The sequence below is a fragment of the Vulpes lagopus genome, chromosome 11, assembly GCF_018345385.1.
Source record: "Vulpes lagopus strain Blue_001 chromosome 11, ASM1834538v1, whole genome shotgun sequence".
Taxonomy (NCBI): Eukaryota; Metazoa; Chordata; class Mammalia; order Carnivora; family Canidae; genus Vulpes; species Vulpes lagopus.
The window spans coordinates 49,928,820-49,939,444 of NC_054834.1; the positions used below are offsets into that span (position 1 = coordinate 49,928,820).

General features: G+C 65.0%; 1 protein-coding gene across 3 annotated transcripts; it reads right to left on the reverse strand.

Moving 5' to 3' along the window:
- Positions 1–281: 281 nt before the first annotated feature.
- Positions 282–6,847, reverse strand: SLC25A22 (solute carrier family 25 member 22). Of its 3 annotated transcripts, none has more exons than XM_041722768.1 (10): positions 6,675–6,847; positions 4,494–4,606; positions 4,274–4,399; positions 4,032–4,087; positions 3,257–3,347; positions 2,646–2,764; positions 2,370–2,535; positions 2,120–2,274; positions 1,952–2,027; positions 282–1,871 (listed from the first exon to the last, which is right to left on the reverse strand). In XM_041722768.1, the coding sequence occupies exons 2-10, from the start codon at positions 4,511–4,513 to the stop codon at positions 1,718–1,720; spliced, it is 963 nt and encodes a 320-aa protein (XP_041578702.1). In that variant the 5' UTR covers positions 4,514–4,606; positions 6,675–6,847; the 3' UTR covers positions 282–1,717. The 3 variants fall into 3 exon arrangements, with proteins under 3 accessions (XP_041578702.1, XP_041578700.1, XP_041578701.1); XM_041722766.1 differs by lacking the exon at positions 6,675–6,847 and adding an exon at positions 5,580–5,889; XM_041722767.1 differs by lacking the exon at positions 6,675–6,847 and adding an exon at positions 5,413–5,573.
- Positions 6,848–10,625: the final 3,778 nt, after the last annotated feature.

Consider the following 10,625-nt stretch of genomic DNA (forward strand, 5'->3'; position numbering starts at 1 on the left):
CCCTCGGCCTCCAGGGCGCCCCCGGCTGGCGGGAACGCCGGGCCCGGCCCAGCTCCGCTGTGGGGCACCAGGGCGGTTGCGGTGGGGGGGGGAGAAGGGGGCCGCCGTCCCGCACCTCCGATCCCACCGCCGAGGGGGTCAGGGGGCCCAGGCCCTCCCCCAGGCCGGGGCGGGTCCGCGGGTGGGTGGACGGAGGTCGGCGAGCAGGGAGCCGGTTCGGAGGAGCACCCCCACCCCACCCCACCCCACTCCTGCCCCCAGTGGATCTCAGAGAGAAGCCATGTACTTAGAATATTTATTTATCTTCTCACAAGACAAGACACAAAAAGTTACAACTTCTTAAAACTCTTCAAAAGAAAAAATATAATTCTGTAAGCAGCAGCAGCAGCTTCCAAGGTACAGATGTGGTGGGAGAGGACGCTCCCAGGAACAACCGTGAACTGCAGGGCCCGGGCCGGAGCCCCAGGTAGTGTCACCGGAAGGGGCCTCCGAGGACGAGGACGGAGCCCAGGTGGGGTACACAGCACCAGCACATCAGGATCAATCACCAATACAATCACGTGGCCTGGGGCGGGGGGGGGGGGGGGGACAGAGGGGGGCAGGGGGCAGGCCTGCTTGGGCTCACAATATCCACAAAAGAGGGCGGTCCCGGGAGGGCAGAGTTGACGGAGTGTGGTCAGAGCCCTTCTGCAGAGGCCCAGAGAGTATGGTGGGCCCTGGCAGGGCTGAGGGGGCAGGTACCCCCAGGCTCCATACTGGTCCTCATACCTGCCCTCCCCACTGGCCAATCCTGGACCCAGGGTCGGGGGGGTCTCAGGAGAGGGGTCTGCCGAGGTGCAGCGAGAACAAGGCTGGAAAAATAAGTTCCTGGATGGGGTCAGAGGGGAGCCTAGGGCACACATAGCACAAACACACACACATTGCCCGCTGTGTGGGTAAGGCCAGCAGCGCCCCCCCACCGCCCACAGCCCCACCTCTGAAGGGCCAGGCCAGTTGAGGGCTGCTGGACACAACCTGCTCCCCAGACATTTGCACATGCACACAGACCTCACACGCTACGGGTCCCTAGCCTGCGGTGGGGGTAGAGGCCCACCAGGAGGGATGCTGGATCCCATGGAGGGGGGGGATTGCCTGGAGGGGTCAGACCTCAGTGTGACCCCCCGCTCGGACTCCTGGCTCAATAATGGGGGGCTGGAGACCCCAATCCTCCCGCAAGGCTGGCCAAGGTGAGAGGGGCAGCGGCAGGGAGAGGCTGGACGGATGGACACAGGGATGGACAGAGCACTTGTGCTCGGCAATAAATAGGTTTGTGCAGGGCCCCCTTTGTGGACTAGGGGCCAAGCCTCGGGGACGAGAGCTGGTAGACTGGAGTGTAGGGTCCGCTGGCTCAGCCCAGGCCTGGGGGCCCCAGCCCAGAGGCCAGCTCTGTCCCTGGGGCTGTTCGGGCCGGGGCGGAGCCGTGGCGGGGCTGGCTCCAGGAATGTAAAGGTTTCTGCGTTTTCTACATAAATAAGACATTGCTCCCAGTTGTGGCACAGGCAGGGCCCCTCAGGGGCCCGGGTGCACCACCCATGTGGACCCTGCTCCCTTCCTCCGTTTCCCCCCACCCGCGTGGGAAGGCTGGGGAGAGACTTCCTCTGCTTAGTCCTGGGTGGCCGCCGGGCTCCGGCCCCCACTCTGGTCCCGCTGGGCTGGAGGGCGTGGGTGGCCGCCGGGCTCAGAGCTGGGGCCCGGGCAGTAGCCCCAGCAGGCTCTCGGCGATGCCCAGGAAGTAGACCACTTGAGCGATGCCAAACAGTGGCGCGATGACCAGGGCGCGGCAGTAGGCGCCCTTTAGGAAAGCCGCGGGGCCCTCGTGCCTCAGGATCTTCCTGTGGGGAGACGGTGGTCAGGACCGCTGGCCCCAACCGGCCCCAGCCCTGGCCTGGCCCCCGCCCCCGGGCCTCCCCACCTGGCGCAGTCCAGGAACCCCGTGTACGTGTCCTCGTTGACACCGCGCTGCAGCGACTGGAGCCTTGTCTTCACCACTGCAGGGGGGTGTGCAGGTCAGCGCGCGGCCCACCTCCACCCCGCGCCTGAGCCTCCACCTCCAGCCCCCAACGCGGTGCCAGGCACTGACCATCACAGGGGTTGACGGCCACGGCGGCCGCGCTCCCAGCCACACAGCCAGCCAAGAAGGACACGTAGAAGGGAGACTTCTCCCCGGATGCGGGACGGCCCAGCTGGTTCAGGTTGGCAAAGAGGGGGAAGTAGACGATGGAGAAGGGGACGTCCCTGGGTGGGGAAGAGAGGGCCGCTGGTCACCTAGCTGTGCCCTAGAGGCGGGCAGTGGGCAGGCCTCCCCCCCCAGACCGTCGCCGGCCTGCCACCTGAGCAGCGTGGCCCCCAGGCCCTTGTAGAGGCCGGCGATGCCCTGGCTCCGAAGCAGGTCCCGGGTTAGCTGGGTAGCTGTGGGCCGGGGAGCGGCCGGGGCCTCCATGGCGGGCTGGGCGCCCCCTTGGGCGGATAGCTGGGCCTGAATCTTCTTCTGGGCAGCTGGGGAGAGAAGGCAGGGTCTGCTGGCTCTTTGTCTGCACCTCCACCTCCCCACCTCCCACCCCCGCAGGGATGGGGCTCCAGCTGAGACCCCGCCCTCCCCCCCTCACCAATGCGGCCTGCGTCCTGAAGCTGGATCTTCAGCATCTCCATGGGGGTGGTCACGATCACCTGGCAGGTGCCGGCCCCACAGCCGGCCAGCATCTCCTTAAACAGGGTCAGCTTCTGCCTGCGGGGAAGGGGTGGGGGCCGAACTGTGGAAGCGGAAGCCCTGCCGCTCAGGGGGCTGTCGGCTGCCTGGGCGTGAAGTGGAATGGGGTGGCAGGGGCAGATGCGGCCCTGGAGGGGTACAGGACCCGCCAGCCTCAGACTTCCCCTCCGGCCCTCCAGCAGTGGGCACCGAGCCCAGAGGACAGATGGCCCCGCTGATGGGGCCTGGGAAAGGTGGAAGGGCCATTCTCAGACAAAGAGCAGCGGAGAGACCAGGGGCCTCATGTCCCCAAAGGGCCAGCCTTGCGGCCCGGGCCTTGGGTGACAGGGAAAGCAGGTCAGGCCCCCCACATCCCACCCTCCAGGGGCTGGTGCACGTGGCTGGGGCCTAAGCACCACTGACTCAGCATCCCTTAGTCCGCGTGCAGGAGGCAGGGGGGATGGGTTGGCAGGCAGAGCACTCTGTGGCCACGGACGTCTCCCCCTCACAACCTTGGCCCGCACCCCTCACCCATCCTTGGAGAGCTGGTATCGGAAGAAGTCATTGGCTGCCAGCTTGATGGCCTTCTCTGGGGTGACAAGGGTCAGGTTCACAGCAGCTCCTGCGGGCACAGGGGACGCAGGCAGGTCGGTGGCCAGGGCGGGGGAGGCTCTGAGCCAGCACCAGCCTCCCAGCTGGCGAAGCCTCACCCCAGTCACTCCTTGGCTCCCCGTCCTGCCCTCTCACCCACATTGGTGCCAGGCGGGCAGGACCAGGCAGAGACAGGGGCAGTGCCTCTGCCTGGCACTCCATTCACCCTGCCTGTGTGATCTTACCGCTCTGGCCTCCCCGAGGAGCACCTCCTGGGGGGGACAGAGGTCAGCGGGTGCTCCCACTGGGTGGGGGCTGTGGGTGTGCGCAGGAGCCCTGGGGGAGGACGCAGGCCTGGGTGAGCCAGAGCCCGGGAGGCAGTGGCGGGCCTTCGTTCAGGGTCTGGGCAGAGCCAGGCCTGGGGATTGTCTCCTAAGCAGCTTTGTGTGAGGCCTCCTCCTGCGGGGCTCCCAGCATGGGCCGAGGCCACCTGCCCTGAGGGTGGGGGGGGGTGCCCTGGGAGGGCGCTAGGAGCTTCCCCTCCCCACGGAGCCCAGGCCGCGTGGCCCTCCTGGCACCCAGGCCCCTCGGTCTCGTCCACACTCGCACAGGCCCGAGTGGGCCACCCTGCCTAGCTCTGACCCCCCCCCCCGCCCCCTCCCGCCTCCCGGGCGCACCGCACCGGCCTCAGAGGCTGCCCCGACCCGGGCCTCACCGCGGTACATGCCGAAGTAGCCCTCCGAGCGGATGGTCTTGATGAGGCAGTCGGACCTGCGGCCGGGGAGGGGGAGGAGGAGGAGGAGGAGGGAGGAGGAGGGGGAGGAAGGGGGGGAGGAGGAGGGGAGGAGGGCGGAGGAGGAGGGTGAGCCGAGCGGGCGCGGGCGCGCACCCTGACCCCGGGGAGCCCCCGCCGGCCTCCCCGCCCCGCCCGCCCCGCCCGCCCCGCCGCGGGCTCACATGCTGCTGTACAGGCGCTGGCCGTTCTGCTGGTTCTGCAGCCGCGTCTTGGCCAGGTCGATGGGGAACACGCAGGTGACGCCGATGAGCCCCGCGATGCCGCCATTGAGGAGCTTGGCCGGCAGGCTGAGGGAGGCAGGGTCAGCGCGGGCGGGGGGCACGGGGGGCGCGGGGGGGTGCAGGGGCGCGGGGGGGCGGGGCGGGCGCGCGGCCCCCTCACCTGATCTGCTGCTCGGCCATGGGAGTGGGCGCTCCCGGTGGCCCGGGCGGCGCGGGCGAGGCGGCGGCGCGGGGCGGTCCTGGGGCCCGGAGCTCGGGGCCGCCGCTGCCGTCCTGGGGGGGCCGAGCGCGTCAGCGGGCAGGGCGGGCGCCCCGAGCCCCCGCGCCCCCGCGCCCCCGCACGGCCACCTGGTCCCCCGCAGGCCCGCCGCGCCGCCTCCGCCGCACACTCACACTCACACTCACGCTCGCACACACTCATGCGCACACGGGCCGCGCGCAGGAGCGCTCTCTGCCTTAAAGGGCCAGGCGCCTCCGGGGACTCGGGCGCCACCGGCATCTGGCGGCGGCCCCCACCCCGGCAGCCGCGCCCGGCGCCCGCCCTCTTCAGGACGGACGCTGCGGGGGCCAGAGCCCCCCCCCGCCCCCGGCTCCGCGCAGCCCAGGGGAGCCCCAGCCGCCGGGCCCCAGGCAGTCCCCCCGGGGAGAGGCGCACGCGCCCCGCGCCCCGCCCCGCGCCCGCCTCCAATGCAGCGCGCCCAGGAATCTCAGCGCCCCCGGCCCAGGTCCCCTGTGAGCTCGGGGTGCCTGGGCCCGGGGCAGGGGCCGCCCAGCGAGCTCCCTGCGCCTGATCCCTCCATCCCGGGGAGCCCCCGCCCTAGGGACAGGGCAGCGGAACGGAGCTGGCCTCGGGGACCCGCCGGGGGCCTGCCGGGGCCCTGGAGCCTCCCCACCCCCCCACGCCCCGGCTGCCTCCCGGCACCCCCCGGCTGGCTCCCCCCGGCCTCCCCACACCCCCAGCTGACTCCCGGCCCCCCCACCCCCCACCCCGGCTGCCTCGCCCCGGCCCCCCCAGCTGGCTCCCCCGCCCACCCCCACCCGGCTGGCTCCCCCCGGCCCCCTCAGACACCAGCTGTCACCGGCTCGCCCAGGGCACTGCCACGCGGGGTCACAAGGCTGGCTGCCGCCCGTGGTCCCCCCGAGGGCTGCTGACCGTCTCCCCGGCCTCCCGGGCCCGCTGTGCCCCGAGCGCCCCGTGCCCCCTGCCCCTGGGCCCCAGCGGCCGCGCGGCCCCCGCCCCACTCACCCCGAGTGCACCGGGGCCGGGCTGGTCGGGACTGCGGCCGCCGGGGCTCGCCAAGGAGGAGGCCGGGGCGAGGGAGGCGCCCGAGGCCGGGATTGGCCGCCGGGCGGGGCGGGGCCGGCCTTGGGGGGGGCCACTTTCTCTTTCACTTTGGGCGCGTTGGCGACTGTGTGGCCGGAGCCCGAGCGGGAGGGGGTGTGACAGCTTCCGAGGCCTGGTCAGCCCCTGGGCAGTGGGCGGGGCTCACGCTGACCCCGCCGGGCCCACCGCCACCCCAGCTGACCCCAGGGCCCCCCCTTAACCCCCCAACCCCAGCCCCAGCCCACCCCGACCCCAGCTGCCCCCGGAGCCCCCCCACAGCCTGGGCCTACCACGACCCCAGCTGCCCCCACCCCCCTCCGGGGACCCTAGGCCCCCCCACCCCCACCCAGCCCCAGCCCACTGGAACTCTAGCTGCAGCTGCTGGCTGGTTCTGTCTAGGGCTCCGGGACCCCAGGGATGGGGCGCTCTGTGTGCCCAGGTGCCCTGGGTGGACAGGGGTCTGTGCCCACCTCTGTGAGACCCTCATGTCTGTTGGATGAAGACACATTTCATGGAAACCTCCCCCTGGGGCAGAGGAAGACATCCCCCTCGACAAAAGAGGTTAGGGAAGGGGTGGCAAGGTCCCCAGAAGCTGCTGGCTGCCACCCACATGACTGCTTACCTGGCAGGTCCAGAGGGCATGGGAACTGGCACTCCCAGAGCCCTCTGCCCTGCCGAGGGGCCCCCCGACACACACACCCATGCCCCTAGCCCCCAGATAAGAGTCTGATCTCTGAACTTCCACCTGACTTTTGCCTCCTCACCTCCCCTCCCCCCCCCCCACACACCCCACCGCCTCTAGGTATAGACTGACTATAGCCAGCTGTCTGCTGCCCCAGGGCATCAGGGGCGGGGGCTATACTCTGAGGCCTACCCCTGCCCTCCGGGGAGCCAAGTGAGCCCTGCCTCCCATCTAGGGTATGGGACACCAGGGCGGGGCGGGGGCGGGGGGGGGGGGGGGGAGCGGAAGTCAGAAAAACTAAGGTGAGCAGGAGAGGGGTCCAGAGGGATCCTTACCAGGGCTCCCTGCCTGGGCTGGTGCCAGCTGTTTCTTTCCAAGACTGACTCCGTGTCACAGCTGAGCTGGTAACACCCGTACTCAGCACACCTCAACAGTCTGGTAGGAATGTTCTGCTTGGGTTTACAGCCCCGATACAAAGAGTCAGGGTGCCCCCTAAGTGAGGTAGACTCGCTGCTGCCAACAGGGCAGATCCTCTGAGCTCTCTTACCTCCTGCCTCGGAGCCCCGCGGTGGACTTTGAGCAACCTAGATATGCTCGGAGGCGCTCTTAGCCCAGTTGCTCAGCACTGGCAGCACGTTAGAACCACTTGGGGGGCTTTGAAAAGTCCCAATGCCCAGATTATGCCTCCAGAGCAGCTAAACCAGAATCTTTGGGGCTAGGGCCTACAGATCCGTATTTTATCTCCCCCAGATCATTGTCATGTGTCCAAGCTTGGGAAATGGCGTTCCAGGGGCCGGGAACCTGGTTTCTGCCAAATATCAAAGGGGCCGGCACCATGCACGGAGCCATCTGGTTGGATCTCTCCTAGCTTCCCTTTTCCCCCTGCCAAAGCTGAAATCAAATTGTTTCTAAACCAGATTATCAAATTACATTAATTTGTATCATTATATCCCAGCTTTTAATTTAAATCCTGCAGCTTGGCATCTACTCTGTTATAGGGAACGAAAGAAAGGGGGCCTTACCTAAGTTTGGGCCATAGCATTAAACGGAGGGGGTGGGAGGAGGTTTCCTCTAAAGCCTGGATTCCCTTGGGATCCACGGGGAACTGAATTCAGGTGCCATAGATCTAACCACAGCAACTTGCCCAAATGGCAAGTTGGGCAAAGTTGGGCGTGGGTCGCCTGGGAAGATGAAGTTAAGTCCTATTCCAGGAGTCGGGGCATTTCTTTGTAGTCTTTACCTGAAGCAAGCAGGGGATTGGGGGGGGTGGGGACTGACTGTGTGAAGACTGGTTTCTGTCTTTCCAGCCCTAGAGAACAACTGGACTATATGCCCTTTCCAGGCAGCGCACGGGCTCCAAGCAGCCCAACAGGAAGGCCCATCTGTGTTTTAGTTTAGACCAGCAGTTCCATCTTCTGGCTCTTCCCTACCCGCATCATGCCCACCTTCAAACTCCGGTCCTGCCACCAAGACAGCGAACTGGGTGTCAGTGGATTCGAGGGCTGTCAGGGGCCCAAGCAGACTCAGGAATGCCCCCGTGGCTGTGAGGTCTAGCCAAGATCCCGGCCTGGGATGGGACTCGGTACCTGTGTCCTGAAGCAGCCGGCACAGCTGGTACTGGGCGATGCCAGGCACACCGCGGAGATGGCCAGAAGGGCTCACAGCAGAGGCCACCTCCTGGTTGTGTGTGTGAAGAACACGAAAACGGAAGCCAGAGATGCCGAAATCCTAGAGGGGAAGAAGGAGGGGAGGGAAACCTGGTTTGCCCGGCTCCCGGCTCCCTTTCCTTTCCCACCCAAAGACAGGAAGCTGGGGCTCACCCTACTGGTGCCCCCGATCACATGGGTCCTGCTGGGGTCGGGCAAACTGGAGAGGAGACAGTACGATCAAGGTCATGAAGAACTACTGAAGGATGAAACTGGAGTCAATGAGGCAAGACAGGAAGGCGGGCTTGAAGTCCTTCTAGACATGAGAGCCTGCAGGGCCCAAAGCTCAAGAAACAGTTGCCGCAGCGAAGCTGGGGAAGCAGCTAGAGGTCCCCTTGGGAACTCGGCGGGTCAGCTCCCCGGTGCCCGCTCAGCCAAGTCCAGGACCCTCAGCCTGGCCGGGGCCTTCCTGCAGCTGGTGCAAAGTCCCACTCCTGGCAGGCAGCTCTTCACACGTGTGGGGCACCCACCGTTTCCAAAACGTGCTGCCCCACTTTCGGCAAAGCTGCTCCTTCTGCCGGGCCTGGCCTGGCCTCGCTTCGGCGGCCGGGATCCTATCTTCGGGCCGCCGCTGCCCCGTATCTTTGTGCTGCTTCCCCAGAAGTGCCGATCCTGACTTTCCCGGGGCCTTAGGCAGGCTGTGACAGCGCTCCCTCCCTTGCCTTCCAGTTACCTCATGTACAGAACAGCATTTTAAGAAAGGCACTTGGGGGACGCCTGGGTGGCTCAGTGGTTGAGCCTTTGGCCCAGGGCATGATTCCGGGATCCAGGATTGAGTCCCACATCGGCTCCTTGCAGGGAGCCTGCTTCTCCCTCTGCCTATGTGTCTGCTTCTCTCTCTCTCTCTGTGTCTCTCATGAGTAAATAAATAAAATCTTAAAAAAAAAAAAATAAGAAAGACACTTGGGAGGAAAGAGGATGCTTTGCCTATTTTCACGCTCCCAGGGGCACTTGGCCCCAGCTCCTAGTGCGGAGCCAGTTAAGTCTGTGGCCCGCGGCCTCACCCTGCCAAAGCAGGAACCTCGTGGCTCTCATTCCCAAGCCCCGCTGAGGCCAGCTCACCTTTCCACGCTCAGAACACTGTGGAGCGTGATGGGTTGGTCGAGCACAGGCAGCACGTCAGTGTCCCCTGTAATCACACGTAGGCTGTACCTGTAGATCGCACGAAAGAAGGGAAGCAATATCTGGGTTCCTGCTAATCTCCCCTCGGTCCCTTTCATAGTCTCCTCGGGCTACAGCTCTGATACTCTTACTGCTCCAGCACCCATCCAACCCTCCCAAAGGGGGCATGGTGAGGTGGGGGGGGACCGGAAGAGGTCCTTAGACCTGGCTTGGGGGTAGGAAGGAAGAGGATCCATAGACGCTCAGGAGAACATCTAATCCTTCATCCGTCAGGCAGAGGCCAGTGCAATGGGGAGGGTGCGTGTCCCAGAGAGTCTCCCGGTAGAGTCAGGAGCTCCCACCCAGGGTCCCGACTGAATAGTGATATTATGTATGTGGCCGTCATGTTTGTTCTCCCCACGGCCCCCTGGTATCTCCATTTCACGGACCAAGAAACAGTTTCTTCAAAGAGATAAAGTTAATTCCCTCGCTTAGCAGGTGCTTGAGCTGGGGTTTGAACCCCGTCCTGTCAAATTCCAGCCCACACCCTTCCAGCGTTCCTCCTCTCGTCCTCAGGCCCTGCCACGAACTGGGCTGGACTAGAGTCATGAAATTTGGACGCGTGTGTTTCTTCTAGAAAATGGGAGATCATCGCCCCTAACCGGTGAGGACTCCAGAGGTAACTGATGTTAACATGCGCGTGGGAACGGGACACGGGGTTCTCTGGGGACACGTCCTCAACCCCACAGGGTCTGGGAGTCTGGCTTGGCCTCAGGCCAAGTGGCCGCGAAGTGGCTGCTGGGAGAAAGTGGTTACGTGGCAAGAAGAGGAAAAGCAGCAAAACCAGATCACGTTTGTTGTGTTGGTGTCTGTACCCGGGCAAAAGAATAAAAAAGGAAAATGGCAAAAAAAAAAAAAAAAAAAAAGTTTGGCTGAAGCATGTGGGTACGTTTGCTTTCACTTCAATTTCAGGGAGTCGTGCACAGCTTTGCAGGGTACACTAGGTGGTAAGACTATTGGGGTACATTGCATCGGGTTCTGACTTCCTGGCCTCGAGTGACAGGAACCCGCTCAGGGGCCTGGTCTCGAGGGGTGGAAGTCCAACCTCTTGGCAAATTCCAGGTATTTGTTCAGTGAGTCTCAGGAGTAGATGTCTCCCAGAGGGCTCTGAGGGTTGATTAGCGTGAGGCCTCTGACCTTTCTCCCCTAAAAAAGACCAAAAAACTGAAAACAAAAAAACAAAATAAATAAAACAAACCAACCCCCCCCCCCCCCAACCATAATGGAGTTGGACACAACGGGTCCTACACATCTACCTTGAGTTCAGCCAGGAATCAAGTCAAGATGCCCAGTTCGCACACTTAACTGAGGCCTCTAGTCGGGATCTCAGGTCCTCCGGGAGGATCTCGAACACGCAGCTCTCCCACTGCCCCCGGGGACAGCAGGAGCGAGGACCCGGCTCAGGGCTCCCAGCGGGAC